Source organism: Exophiala xenobiotica, assembly GCF_000835505.1.
Source record: "Exophiala xenobiotica strain CBS 118157 unplaced genomic scaffold supercont1.4, whole genome shotgun sequence".
Classification (NCBI taxonomy): domain Eukaryota; kingdom Fungi; phylum Ascomycota; class Eurotiomycetes; order Chaetothyriales; family Herpotrichiellaceae; genus Exophiala; species Exophiala xenobiotica.
This window is the reverse complement of record NW_013562491.1, coordinates 3,458,132-3,472,245: the sequence shown is the minus strand read 5'-3', so window position 1 is coordinate 3,472,245 and position 14,114 is coordinate 3,458,132. Positions and strand designations below refer to the sequence as shown.

At 51.3% G+C, this 14,114-nt stretch overlaps 5 protein-coding genes across 5 annotated transcripts; 3 read left to right on the top strand and 2 right to left on the bottom strand.

Moving 5' to 3' along the window:
• Window positions 1-38: 38 nt before the first annotated feature.
• Window positions 39-2,313, top strand: PV05_07477 (uncharacterized protein). The gene is made up of 2 exons (XM_013460303.1): window positions 39-1,354; window positions 1,402-2,313. Exons 1-2 carry the CDS (start codon window positions 256-258, stop codon window positions 2,025-2,027), a joined length of 1,725 nt encoding a protein of 574 aa, XP_013315757.1. The 5' UTR covers window positions 39-255; the 3' UTR covers window positions 2,028-2,313.
• Window positions 2,314-2,859: 546 nt separating this feature from the next.
• PV05_07476 (uncharacterized protein) lies at window positions 2,860-6,178 on the top strand. The gene is made up of 5 exons (XM_013460302.1): window positions 2,860-4,297; window positions 4,349-4,427; window positions 4,480-4,827; window positions 4,885-5,435; window positions 5,486-6,178. Exons 1-5 carry the CDS (start codon window positions 3,518-3,520, stop codon window positions 5,696-5,698), a joined length of 1,971 nt encoding a protein of 656 aa, XP_013315756.1. The 5' UTR covers window positions 2,860-3,517; the 3' UTR covers window positions 5,699-6,178.
• A 594-nt stretch (window positions 6,179-6,772) lies between these two features.
• On the bottom strand, window positions 6,773-7,287 carry PV05_07475 (uncharacterized protein; the record flags this gene model as incomplete). Its single annotated transcript, XM_013460301.1, has 2 exons — window positions 6,773-6,904; window positions 6,928-7,287. The coding sequence occupies 2 exons, from the start codon at window positions 7,285-7,287 to the stop codon at window positions 6,773-6,775; spliced, it is 492 nt and encodes a 163-aa protein (XP_013315755.1).
• Window positions 7,288-7,826: 539 nt separating this feature from the next.
• PV05_07474 (uncharacterized protein) lies at window positions 7,827-9,977 on the bottom strand (the record flags this gene model as incomplete). Its single annotated transcript, XM_013460300.1, has 1 exon — window positions 7,827-9,977. One exon carries the CDS (start codon window positions 9,975-9,977, stop codon window positions 7,827-7,829), a length of 2,151 nt encoding a protein of 716 aa, XP_013315754.1.
• An 801-nt stretch (window positions 9,978-10,778) lies between these two features.
• On the top strand, window positions 10,779-14,088 carry PV05_07473 (uncharacterized protein). Its single transcript, XM_013460299.1, has one exon. The coding sequence runs from the start codon at window positions 11,112-11,114 to the stop codon at window positions 13,989-13,991; it is 2,880 nt and encodes a 959-aa protein (XP_013315753.1). The 5' UTR covers window positions 10,779-11,111; the 3' UTR covers window positions 13,992-14,088.
• The last annotated feature ends 26 nt before the right edge of the window (window positions 14,089-14,114 follow it).

The following is a 14,114-nucleotide window of genomic DNA, read 5'->3' as shown; positions in this document are numbered from 1 at the left end:
CCTGCGCTGCCCTTGTCATGATTTTGGGTCAACCATCACATCCAACATTGCAGCGACCTGTAAATTTAATCACCCATGCGACACCCAACACTTCATTCGTTCCTCCTGGATGTCGACAGAACCTGAACAGGCATGCTAGAAACAAGGAGGGGGTCGAGCGTGATACTGCGCTCACTCGGAAAGCGAAGAGCAAGGCAAACGCAGTGGTGGAATCCTCCTTCGCGAGACGACTAACACGACACAACCTCGAACACCATGGCTCAGTCGCAAATGCCGCCTACGCGGCCACCTCTCCCTCAGACTCAGACTCAGTTTCCACGCGACTTCGCAGCAGCAAATGGCAGACCTAGTCCTCTCGGGCCTCAGTCCCCGCAGATGGGCATGAGTTACTCTTCACCTTCACCTCAGCAATTCTCCCCCCAAGCGTACAATCAGCCGCCAGCGGCAAAGCGGCCTCGACTGTCCCCCGACGCGCAGTCTCCCTTCTCTCCGCAAAGTTATCCTCCTACGCCTTCCGCACAGCCGACGACTCCAGGTGGGAATGTTCAGATGAATGGGACTACTCCTTCAAATCCGCGACAAGGGCTGATGCCTCCTCCACAAAGACCGAGCGATAAGGCAGAAGATCGGAACTATGAAGACATTTTGTCGGGTACGGGTATTAACATCGAAGAGGAGGCTAGAATGCTGGTAAGGACGGACTATTACGGAACGTCCACACCACGACCGCCATCTCAGTCACAAGGCCCAGGATTCCAGTATCACATCAACGGCTTCAATGGAACGGATTCCGGCGCCGGGGGAGTCGGAACGCAACAAATACAGAACGGAGGGCAGAACCAGACCCAGGCATATCAGGCTTCTGCAGAGGAGATCAAACAGAGAGAAGAGGCACGCGCGGACTGGGAGGCTTCACGACATAGTCAACATCCGCTTTGGGACATGTTTTTGCTGGGCGGCACGTTGAATGACAAGATAAGGAGCATCAGCATCACCGAACATCTGGTCGATCCCCAATCTGGCGTCTTGGTGAATACGCAAAAACATGCACCTCCACCAACCGTACGAGTAAATGGCCTCGAGGGCGCTTCTCGTATCATCGACAAAGGCCAAGCCATTCTGGATACAGGAGCCAAGGGTGAACGTCTGTCCGATATCATGAAAGTCATAAGCTTGGCTACAAAAGCGAGAATGACTGGCCTCGTCAACGCATCCGCCCGATTGGCGCAGGAAAGACGGCAGCATTCCAAGGGCAAGGTTCCTGATGAATGGCAAGACATAGCAGCTACGGTCAAGCCGGCGACTGACGGGCCTGAAGGCGTGTCAAGTCCGGCCGGCAGTGCCAGTTTGAAGCGTGAGTATCGCAGTCTCGCATCGCACATCGTGGCTAACCAATTGCAGGCACACATTCACAGGCTAACAGCGAGCCATCATTTTTCGGCGATCAGGTGCCTTCTCCTGCACTCATGGTGGAGACTCTGGACAAGATATCTCTTGCAGAACGGAGTGGTGAAGAAGCTCGACGGCAAAAACGAGCAAAGCGGCGAGCAGCATCAAATGTAGATGGAGCCATTGGCACACCCGCTGTGGATGCTGCAGCAGAGGCCGCCGCTGCCGCCGCTATGGAGTCAGACAAGAAGACCACGAAGAAAGAAAGGAAATTAGCCGACTCGAAATTCTCCGAACAACAGCAGCACAAGTCGGCCAACGAAGCAGCACGTATGGCATTTTCTGGTCTTCTTGGAAATCGCTTCGGAAGCAAGAAGCAGAGAACCTACGACTGGATGAAGGGTGGTGGAGGAAGCCCTGCGGTGACGCCGGGTAAGCCTGCGGCATCTACCACTACTTCTGTAGCCGGCACCCCTGGTCCTGATCGCGCACGAGCAGTTCCAAAAGAGAAGCATTTTGGTCAGTGGGACGAGGATCAGGATGCCAAGATCCAAGCACGAGATGTTTTCCTTGTTCTGGAAGGGGACGGGCGAGCCTCGAGATCTTATGTGCGAGGGCAAAGTTTACCGGAGCAATGATTCTTCATGTGCATTACCAAATTTTTACTGCAATGGTAGTGATATAGCAAGGACGTGGGGCTGGTCAGGTCAAGGCCGGTGAGGACACAGCCACTGTAAGATAACAAGCCAACAAAAAAGATGCAAGATTTCAGATTACTGGGACAGCGGCCTTGCCGTGGGAGGCATTCTGAACGGGGCGAGAGGCAGGGGATATGATTGATATCTCAAAGAATCGTTTTCGATACAGTTCCAGGCTGACACGGTCGAGTAGACTTGATAAACAAATTCATTGCATTGAACATTGACTACCTTATATCCGTACCTTCCGGGGGACTTGGTGGAGAGCGGTTGGTCCTTCCGGCATTCGGGTCATCGGGGTCGCTCGTCTCCAATGTCGTGATCGCGTCGTCAAGCAGAAGGGAGGATAACACGAAACTCACGGGTTGTGGTGGCGGATTTCTTCAATTCGACTCCTACGTGCCAAATTGTGCAGGACAGACGTACGTAGAAAGGACAGTCTGGAATATTCTCCCACCATTCAATACTTCGTATATTCAGGCCATGCGTTATGGGGTGATGATAGTCTCCATGAAATGTGCTGGCGTCAGTCCCTCGTCTGACAATTGGCGTCATAAAAAGCAGACCAATTAACCGGCGGCGTCGAGGCGCAGAAATTGTCGCGGAGAAGAACGTCAGCGATTCGAGGAGGCGCGGATCCTGCCTATGGCGTGCGCCTGCGGAGTGGGTGGCAGTTGACACTGCGCGACCACTGCAGGACTTGGTGCGGTTTCCGTCAGGGAGGCCTGAGAAACCGAACGTAAGGTAGGTACTGAAGTAAAAAGGTCAATAACAGTGGACAAAAGAGTCGAGCCATTTATTTTTCCGTTCCTAAGAAAAGCGAAAGAGGCCATGTACTTGTAAGAGAGAGGGTTTTCGGGTGATACGAAGCCCAGACGAGTTGCGCAAAAGAGTTGTCGACACGGCGGCGGCTTTAAGCCCAAAGAGCCCACGGCTCCTGATGCTGGGTGGCTCCTCTACTCGCTTGTTACTCGCTCCGATCTCTCAAGTCAAGAACTTCGCACCCTCGACGTCAACCGATCCAAGTCTTCTCCCATTTTGCCCACGACAAGTCTATTCTTTTGTTGTTGTGGTCCATTCTGTCGTCCTCAGTCCCTCCAGTTGTCATCCACAACAAGAACATGAGTGTGGATCTGGTCCAATAGAGGCTTGTCCTCCTTGTCGGGTCTCCGTTCATGTTTTAACTGCCTCACCTCTCTGCCTCCCACCACCACCCGATCACAGCCTACAGACCCCAGCTACTGTTTCGATAACACCTTCTCCATCGTCCTCATCGATTCCGACCGTCGGATCCCAACTTTGAACGCTTTCATCGAGAATTCTGCTCTATTTTGCACTCGCATGTTGCAGACTGCGCTTTGTGGCGCGAATCCACAACACCTGCGTTGTCGGACAGTCTCCACCACCCTCAAGACTTGCAAGACCTGAACATGTCGACTCCTTCCACGATAGCAACGACTCTCGTCCCTGCTCACTATGGTTATCCTCATCAAAACCCTTATTCACCTTCGACCAGAACATACCCCGCAACTACTACTTTGCCTGCACCACAGCGACTGACGACGACTTATCATTCCTACCCGACTGCTGCACAGTATCCGCGACCTCTACCATCTCCTGCCTCGTACAGGCAGCCTTCAAACGTCTCGTCTATGGCTCCTTCCCAGGCTGCTTCGGCTTTGCCCGACAACCAGCAGCGAAAACAACCCGACTGGAATGATTTCTACAAAAATGGCGTTCCCAAAGAAATAATTGTCATTGATGATGATTCTCCTGAACCTGAACGCGCGGGCAACGCCCCCAGTCGACAGCAGCAACCTGATGCATCTGCATACGGACAAAATGGTCGGAAAAGAAAAGTGGACCAGGGCTACGAGATCGAGTACACAGATAGCCCAACATATTCGACACATCCTGCAAAATTTGGTGGCTCATCGTCGTCAGCTTCATACCATTCAGGTGATCGTACGACCTCCCTACAAACCGTAACGGCACCGACCTCGCTCGAATCGTATGGCAGCAATCCTGCCAGCACCAGCTATGAAGATGTGAGGACAGGACAAAAAAGAAAAAGAGCGCAGCCGCAGAAAGAGACGAGAGCACAAGCGAAAAGAAAGCAACAGGAGACTACAGACGCTTTTGAAGACTACATACCGCCTCCCAAGCCCTTGCGAAAGGCTCCGGATGTCCACGTTCCCGTCATACGCGATGTAAGTCCTCCAGTCCACATTCGATTTTGATATCATGCTGACAGGTATCAGACTTTGCACAAGCACCAGAAGGTGGATGACGACGATGGTCACTACATGGTGACTGCCAACACTCAATTGACTGATCGATGTAAATTTTCCCTTATGCTAGGCTGGGATTCGATTACTGACTGGTCTTGCAGACGACATTGTTAAACTTCTTGGTCAGGGCACGTTTGGAAAAGTTGTGGAGGCATTCGACAAGAAAAAGAAGACAAAATGTGCCGTCAAAATTATCAGATCGGTCCAGAAATATCGTGACGCCTCACGAATTGAGCTGCGTGTGCTGTCAACGCTGGCACTGAACGACAAGACCAACAGAAACAAATGCATCCACCTCCGTGACTCATTCGACTTCCGGAATCACATATGCATTGTCACAGATCTATTGGGACAAAGTGTCTTTGATTTCCTCAAAGGCAACGGTTTCGTGCCTTTTCCCAGTTCTCAGATCCAGAGCTTTGCTCGACAACTGTTCACCAGCGTAGCCTGTATGTCTCCAAATCTCCCAAATTCCGCAATTCCAAACAAATGCTAACTCTGTCTAGTTCTGCACGATCTGAATCTGATTCACACAGATCTCAAGCCGGAGAATATTCTGCTCGTCCACAATGCGTACCAGACGTTCACCTACAATCGGACGATACCGTCGTCATCGCACACAACATCGAGAACTGCCAGACAACGGAGGGTGCTTCTGGACAGCGAGATTCGACTGATAGACTTTGGTTCAGCCACTTTTGATGATGAATACCACTCTTCAGTGGTATCGACGAGGCATTATCGGGCCCCGGAGATCATCCTACAACTCGGCTGGAGCTTCCCTTGTGATATTTGGAGCATAGGATGCATCATCGTCGAGTTCTTTACCGGGGACGCCCTGTTCCAAACCCACGATAATCTCGAACATCTAGCCATGATGGAGGTGGTTTGTAACGGGAAGATCGACCCAAAAGTCGTCAAACAAGTCTGCTCTGGAGGCCGTGGCGCTAATGCCAATTCTGCATCCAAGTTCTTCACGCGAGGAAAACTTGAATACCCCAGTCAAGAGACTTCTAAAGCGTCACGGAAATATGTGAAAGCAATGAAGCACTTACATGTGAGCTTCCTTCCAGCCTTTTGTCTGACAAATACTGACGTCTTCTACAGGAGTTTATACCTGCAAATACTCCCTTCAACAAGCAGCTACTCGATCTACTAAGGAAGATCTTTGTGTACGATCCGAAACAAAGAATCACGGCAAAAGAGGCACTCAAACATCCCTGGTTCAAGGAGACGTTGATCGACGATGGGACCGAGGCAATCCGCATACGTGAGGAGCGTGCGGCCCTCGGTCCTGAGGCGAAACGACCACGGGTGTGACGTGCACAAAGATATTTGCGCTGTTACGCGCAACACACGACTATTTTATGACACCCAGAGTGGATGTGTGCATTTCTAACGGCATGCATGGCACCGTGGACGCCCCACTACTGTAATGGAAAGGCTTTGGACATGTGTCGCAGTGAGAGTGCCCAAGGCATAGTGGCTTCCGTGGCTTGCGACAGTCGTCATCTTGATTAGACCTCAAAATCTTGTGGAGAAGGATGACATGTGGAAGCTCTCGGGTCTACTCGGGAAAACAAAGTCAAAGTGCCATGGAGCGGGAAGGAGAAGGTGGCTGGATGCCATGCTGAGGTTGAGTCGAAGGGTGTTAGCTGTGACAAGACTACGATACTTGCGTATCAACAGCTTGGTGATATCATGTTCACCCAGCAGAAGTGAGGCCTGTGCATGCATTACCTTCTAGTCGATAAGACGCAAATATGGAATTGAATTGAACATGACTCTGGCCCGAGTATACCGTTGCGCTTCCTTTGCTGGTGTCTTCAGGCTTGAACAGTGACATCTCCGTGTTAACCAAAAGCCTACCTAGGTAGTTAGAAGGACACGCTGGAACAACGACATACTAAAGTGCCATTGTGAGAAGAGAACGATGCCTCCTGGCGCTTGATCCCGGCTGTTTTGCGTGGACCTAGAAGAGAGAGATCCTTTTGCACGCCAGACTTGCGCATATCACTTCAGTCAAGAACAGGCACGATGGAGCGAGAGCATGAGAATTCTGAAAGCAAGATGCGATGAAGATTCGAGAGGCACCCAGCTATTTTGCATTGCTCTCAAAGAGAGGATCAGGCCAAATCGCGTTGATATTTTGATCCAGCGTCGATGGCCGACACTTTTCGCTTTCATAGGACAGGTGTGATAAGCGTGCATTAGCCAGGATCTGCTGTGAAAGGAGTTGGAATAGAAACTGTCTCGGTCCCTCCATTCTCATTTCAGCTCCTGAACTGCCAAACCCAGCCTCGCTCCGACAAAGAAGGGGGTTGTCCTCTGGTCTCTTCCATTGGCACCAGCACGTCGGCAGTCTGACTTAGACTCTACATGCCATTCAGTTTGTCACTGCGACGCATGTGTTTCAGCCTGGTTCTCCTGTGTTCCCTCTGATTCGATGCGCGACTGAGGTGGGTCTCTCACCTTGAGCTTTGTCGACGGCTTTTGCTGGCTGGAGACCTTGTTACAGACAGGGCCCTGGCTGCATCAGGTGTACTTACCTGCTGGACCATCGCCCGTATTCGCTGCTGGGGATTCGTTTGATTCAAGTTCAGGTTCAGCTCCCGCTCGGCGTGCTGTGTCTCCTGCGTCAACGAGCGAAAGGGTTCTGGGCCGGTGTCTCTCGTCTGCTCACCCACAGCACTGCGTGCCTGATCATCCCCGGCATCGCCAGGCGCAATTGCTTTCGCCGCTGCAGCTTCAGCTCCGATCCGGGCCTTCATTTTCAGCTCACGTCTGTGTCTACGAATGGCTTCGACACGGTCGTACTCCTTCGGCATCAGTAACTGCGCAAAGCCGAGCCAGACGCTGGAGCGGGTGTCGCCACCAAACCATTGCAGGCGGGGAATGTCTTTCGGCATTTTTGATTATAGTGTTCGTAGTTTCCGGCGACTGGGCCGGACGATGAAGAGAAGAGCCGACTGCATCTGGAAGGGTTATGGCTCTGAAGTGGAATATATAGGCCATCGGGTATGACAGGGTGCCGTTGTTCGTCTTGCTGCGTCATGTACTGACTCACACGCAGACTCATCAGCTTGGGTGTTTGACTGTTGATGAACCAGCTCTGCCATGGTGCTAGTGTAGGAGGAGTAACGCTCTGTCATTGAATACCGTGATAGGTCATGAGATTGCTCGCTTCAATAGCATATCTTTATCAAGCCGAGGAATCGGGACAGTGCCTTTGACAACCCCGTGCCACGAGAGTAATATGAGCAAGGCGAGGATGAGGATGACTGTAGCGAGGCTTGTGGCTTTATGATCTTGAGCGGCGATAAAGGAAACGCTGGTGAAGGTTTCGCTGGGTCACACCGATTTTGAGAAATGCGGGTTTGATGCGCGAAGATCTGAAATTGGACCCTTTGGATGGAGAGAAGTCGTGCTTCTCTTTTTGAACATAGTCCTAGTAATCATCATCCGAAGCACCTCTTTCCCTTTGCTCTCTCCAGATTTGCAACCAGAAGTCTCCCCTCTTTTTACTCCTCCTTCGCGCGACTTCCAGTAACCGGGCCAGAACCCATTTAGGCTCGTCCTCCATGCTCATGAGCGGGCTTTCTTGCCCGAGCCAGCTCCACTTCTGACCGTCTCTTTCTCTCAGCGGAGCTGCAACATCCACATCACGGTCCCACGGTAGTCGATGCCCTGGTGGGTCCGACTCGTCTTCATAGATCAGCTTCAGGAACCACGTCCACTCCTCGAATGTATACTTTCGAGGAGGCTGCGCATCCAGATGTTGCACAACGTTCTGCATTTCACGTAGGAGAATGTGAAGACGATACGCAGACAGCAATGCTTGTGCCTCCTTTTCGTCTTCCGGCTTGGTCCCTGGGTGGGTGTTGTCTTGTTGTCGACCACCCAAGGCTTGGATGGCTTTAGCGATGTTTTGGTCCTCGAAATCCCATTCGGCTGCGGACTCGTCGTCCATGAATCCAGGAGGCTTGGCTGTTTGAAAAGCACCTTCGCGATTGCGCTTCTTCCGTGCTGTTGCCTTCGCCTGTCGGAAGAGTTTTAGGCTCTCCGGAGCGTGCTGACTCAGCCATAATGTTGTCGACGCTACAAGATCAGAAACCGTATCTCCGACAGCACCGATCAGGACTGTGAGTGTTGGGAGAGCTATCAATGACCAGAAGACAAAGGCTGGTTTGCCTGAATTTGTCTGGGGGTAGAATTCGCCGTACCCGATTGTCAAGAGAGCCACATAGGTGAAGTACAGAGCCTCAAAGTATGACCAGTCTTCGCCCCCTGTGGCTTCTTCGGCCTGCCAGAAGACGACAGCGCCAACGAACCATAAAATTACAAAGGCCGAACCAGAGATTGCCAGCGCAATCATTCTGTTATCGTGGGCAGCTTGCTTTTGGACATCGCGCATGATCTCGAATTCCTGTTTCCTGCGATCGAGCTCCGCCACCGAAGGGTCTGCGTCGAGTTGTCGGGTTTGAATACCTCGCAGCTTTATCTTGCCTTCCTTTGGGTTTCCTGATTTTAGGGCTTTGTGGCGCGCCTTCTCCACCATACGAGTTGAGATTTTGCGAGAACCGGCTTCAAGTACAAGAGTGCGGATAGAGGCAATCATCAGACCAACAAAGAGGATACCGCCAATGGCCATTGGGAAGAACAATGATCTCCCCAAATGAGTGAGCGGGTGGTAGTCCCCAAGCCCGATCGTGAAGAGAGTGACGTTGACAAAATATACGGCATCAAGATAGTCCCAGCCTTCGATGCGGGAGTAGACGGCACCTGCCGCAAGAAGGTAGCCCAAGAAAAGCATTGTTTGCAACATCAGCGATCGCTGGGACATTGTCAACTTGAACGATCGGCTGAATGACGGAGCGTGGAAGTGCAAGCTGAGGGAAGTCGTGAGCAGCAGAGATGCCAGGATGAAATACAAGATGCATGCAAATATGGCATAGTAGAAAGCTTGAGAATAGGTTGCCGAAGTGTTGTTGGGTAGTGGTAGCTGGTCCGGCGTGGCTGCGACTAAGCCTAGCAGAAGCATTGAGCTGGCATACCAACCAGCAATCGTGATTGGGGAGGCTCGGTGGTGAGAAAGCCGATCAGTGATCTGGGCTAGAAGGACGAGATTGGAAATCAGAGCAATAGCAAGGCTGACAGCGTTGACCGCCAGAAATGATGCTGGATCTTGAATATGGGTGCCCTCGGATTCTGTGGAATTTGAGTCCACCGTCGTCCTCCAGGGGATTGCAAGAGCGCAAATGTTGAAAGCAGAGGCCAATGGTCCGAACGTTCCTGCAATGAGCGGGAACAAAGTCGATAGAATCCACCAACTGATAGGAGCCTGCAGAGGTACATGTGTCAGGCCAGCAACAACAGTGGATGCGCCACCCCTCGGAAGTAGAGCACGTACTGGACGTCGCAAACTTACATTGTAGTCTGTGATTGCGTCTTCCTCGTCCTCGTGGATGTATTGTTTGGCTTGCTCAGGCCTTGGAATATTGATGATTCCGTTTGGAGCGGGCACATTCGCTGGATGGTTGGGACCACGGCCGAAAGCATCGTTGTCTGAATTGTCGTTATTGGTTTTTGGATCGTCCATGTTCCAGAGCCTTATTCTCCATCGGTGATCGAGTATATCGACGATGCACAGCAGTGATATCTAGAGCTTGAGATGTAATCAAAGCAGAAGACGAAATACCTAGCGAGGTAGGTAGGGATACTACCTAATGAACTGGGCACCGCGACGCGTAAGGCTTGCAAAGGCTTGCATGTGCCATGTCGTCATAGTAGGAATTTGATGGACATGGGTTCACCGGGCTTGACGGTCAGGAACTGGCAATGGGGATTTCTCCATATTACCTTTCGTGTTGTTCATTGCGATGTTGTTTTGTGCTTGACTTGCAACACTTCTCGTCCCTCTCCCTCTGACGAGATTGCCGAAGATGCAGAATAAGCGAGTTTAATTAGGGGGGCATTTATTAACCTTTACAAAAAATACCTCACAGTCTGGACGGGGCTTAGTCATGGAATTAGTCATGTGACCGCCCTAATTTAGGCTCGTTAGGCTCATTAGGCTGAGTCTTGGCAAAAGCTTGGCCTAGTCATGGATGATGGAAGACCACTACAGAGCCAGCCGAGGAATGCTCGTATTCTGTTCGTACTACCCCAGACTTTGACGGCTACCTTGCTTTTCTTGCAGCCCAATAGACATCTTACAGTCTGTCATACATGGTGAAGGTAGTGATAGGATAGGAAGTGGAAATCATTCTTTTGCGGCACGGATGCCGTTGCTCGGCCAAAAGTGGCTGTGCACAAGTTCTTCGAGGTTCCTTCCCGTCAGTAGATCATCCGCGGCTGCCGGAGTCAGTATCAAATCTGTCTTCTGCATCAGATCTTGTCCTTCTCTTCGTATTCTTTACCCATTATCGTTATATTCCCAGTCCTTATCCTGAACGTCAAGTCGAACCATATCATAGATCAGAGTCATTGGCTATCCTTACCCTGCATCGGCACCTTCTCCGGTAGGGTCTCTGTCAGCACAAGCCGCATCATAACAACCTGTCAGATCTCCACCTTTATTGCTACGATCCAACCCATAAGCACCAAACCTCAGCTCCCTCTCGCCCCCGCAGCTCTACCTTGGCCTCATGCGTACCAGATTCGGCTGTTTTCCCGTTTCTGAATCAGGTCGTATTCTCCTTCGCCCGTTCTTACATGAATTCGCCGATTCACAATGGAGTCAGCCAGTGCTCCCGGGACGATCGACCAGACTTTCGATCAAGACCACGACGTAGGGTGGTGGTCGGAACTGGACAACAACGAAAGCTCTCTCAATAAAGGCTCGCCGTCAGGCAAGCAGTCAGACCTGCCAAAACTGGACACCGACGGGCTGTACGACGATGGTATGATTGGAGTCAGTATAAGCCGAGTCCAGACTCACTTGAGATCCCCTGGTACCCCAGCCGCTGAAAAGGCCCAAGCTATGGATTTGTCACTGGACGATTCTCAGAATGTTATGATCCTGGAGGAAGAACCCTACGAGAGCGACGATCAGCAAGCCTCACGATCACAGACACCCACTGCGGGCTTGACGCCATCGCGACTGAACGAGAAGGGGAAGAGACTTCCGGCGGTGGACGAGTCGCCAGCTGTTGTACCACCTGTACATGATGCAGTAACCTCAGAGGATCGCACACCTTCTGGCATTGGAGATGAGAAGCCTCAAGATTCACTTGAAAGCATACAAACAGTAAAAGTCGCGAGCCAGGTAAATGCAAATCAAATCCCGAGGTCTAGCGAGAATCAACGATCGCCGCCCATCAATGAGCATTCTTATCACGCAACGCAACCACGAGCTGCTGAAAAACACAACGTCGGCATACCACAATCGAACAGACTCTCAGTTACGAAGAACTTGTTACAAGCGGTTGGGCAAGAAGGAAGACGCAGAGCTTCGAGCGGTCCGACAGCTCTCATCTCCAGTTTGAAGAAGTTCATGCCGGATCTTCCGTCACCCCCTTTCAACTTCAGCTCCATGTCACTCATATCTTCCAGTATCAGAAGTGCAGGCCATTCAGGCTCTTCAACCCCAATCCGACCACAAATCACTCCTCCAAACATCTCTACATCATCTAAGTTCTCCTTTCAGAATTATCCGAGATTGCGCAAGATGTCCAACCCCGACACCCAATCAACACAGTCTCAAACTCATGCAACTATGGTCAGGCCTTACTATGGCCTCGATGGGAACGTCGAGTCACTCTTATCGCCAGTCAGCCCAGCATCAACCAAAAGTCGACCTCGTTCAAACTCCGAAAGCTCCTTGTACATAGGAAGAAGGGTGTCTGGAGTTTCTGCCTTCGACGATACAAGTGCCTTTGCTGAAGTCACGGACATGGCCAATTCCCGATTTAAAGCGATCACAGACAGTTTCCAGAATTCGACACTGCGGTTTCCCAAACTCCCGATGATTAGGCCATCACCGAAGCGCCGGGTATCGCCAGAAAACAGTTCTGCAAATCCGCAAATTACCGAGACTCTTGCTCCTGCCACCGATAAAACAGGAAACCAGGACTACCACTATACGTCGATCAAGAAGATGCGAAATTCTAGGAAAGGGATTGAAATAGAAACCCCACAGCAACGAGCTCATCCACGCTTGTCGCACGCATTGTCAAAATTGACGGATGATGTCGTTGTGCTAGGCGGCTACCGTGGCTCAATCCTCAGGTCAGCTCAACCACCTCATCGTCAGCTTTGGGTACCCGTGAAGGTTGGGCTAAATCTTCGTCGGGTCGACCTCGAGGTCGGTCTGACGAGAGAAGATGAAGAACGGATGGAAGAAACCATCATCCCTTCCGGCATTTTGTCACACATTGGTCCAATCGATATTTGCCGGAGATTACTCAAGCACATGAGAAAGTGTCCGAATGCGCGTGAAAGCAAGCTGAGGGTTCATGAATGGGGATATGATTGGAGACTGAGCCCGCGTCTCCTAAGCGAGAAGCTCATTAGGTTTCTGGAATCACTGGAATGCAACCACCCGGAGACTCCTCCAGAGAAGCGAGGAGCAACGGTGCTTGCGCACAGTTTGGGAGGTCTGATTACTCGATATGCAGTTAATCAACGACCAGAGCTGTTCGCTGGAGTCATCTATGCTGGGGTTCCACAACACTGCGTCAACATCCTTGGGCCTCTGCGCAATGGTGATGACGTGCTACTCAGTTCGAGAGTACTCACTGCTCAAGTCAACTTTACACTCCGAACGAGCTTTGCTCTCTTGCCCGAAAGCGGCCGGTGTTTCATTCAAAAGCACACCAACAAGAGATATGACTTGGATTTTTTTGACGCTCAGGTGTGGGATGAATACCACCTGTCTCCGTGCATTAATCCACCTTTGCATCCAAGTCTGAGGAATCAAAACAGTTCAGAGCGGCGAAAGAGCATTATGGATGTCATCTCAGATAATATCTCGTCTAACAAACGCAGTTCTTGGTTTGGAGGGCAGAATCCGCGGCCTCCAGAACCTTCACAAAGGGCGGAAGCGGCTACTCAGCAGGTCGCTGACAAAGCCGCAGAGGCCAGTCGGATTGTAGAAGGTGAAGGTACGGACGAGGTGGTAGGGCCTACCATGAAGCAGTCTCAGCATCGCCCTACTGTTGCAACAACGAGCACGATACCTAAACCCCTGGCAGCAGAATATCTTCGCCGCACTCTTGCCGAGACTTTGGAGTTCAAAAAGCAGCTGGTGTTTAAACCAAGCCATCAAGAGCAGAATCTGTACCCACCTCATGCATACATGTTCGGAAAGACAGTGCCGACTGTCTATGGAGCCAGAGTTGCAGATGAGGAAGCGATCAAATATGCCGACGTATTCGATGATCTGGCATTTGCCGCAGGAGATGGTGTGGTGCTTGCCAGTGCTGCCCAGCTACCTGAAGGCTACCGATGCGTCAAGGGAGGTCGAGTTGAAAGTGATCGAGGACACGTTGGGCTCATGGGTGACCTCGAGGGTGTTGGACAATGCATTGAGGCTGTTATTGACGCACGAGCGAAGGGTGTTGGATTGGGCAAAAGCTATAGGCGCAAAAACAAGACATCGAGCGAGTCCTAAGGCATCTGCATCAGGCTGTGGATCGATACCCAAGTTAACATTAGTCTCTCAGCAATATTATTAGTCTCTCAGCAATATTATTTCTTGCTCACGAACACTCACCGAGTAGCCTGTTTGATGCGT

Excerpts from the sequence above, each read along its gene's own strand:
- PV05_07477 (XM_013460303.1), top strand. The coding sequence starts at position 256 with ATGGCTCAGTCGCAAATGCCGCCTACGCGGCCACCTCTCCCTCAGACT. Across the intron at positions 1,355-1,401 it reads CGGCAGTGCCAGTTTGAAGC|GCACACATTCACAGGCTAAC; the intron begins GTGAGTATCGCA and ends AACCAATTGCAG.
- PV05_07476 (XM_013460302.1), top strand. The coding sequence starts at position 3,518 with ATGTCGACTCCTTCCACGATAGCAACGACTCTCGTCCCTGCTCACTAT. Across the intron at positions 4,828-4,884 it reads ACTGTTCACCAGCGTAGCCT|TTCTGCACGATCTGAATCTG; the intron begins GTATGTCTCCAA and ends AACTCTGTCTAG. Across the intron at positions 5,436-5,485 it reads AAGCAATGAAGCACTTACAT|GAGTTTATACCTGCAAATAC; the intron begins GTGAGCTTCCTT and ends CGTCTTCTACAG.
- PV05_07473 (XM_013460299.1), top strand. The coding sequence starts at position 11,112 with ATGGAGTCAGCCAGTGCTCCCGGGACGATCGACCAGACTTTCGATCAA.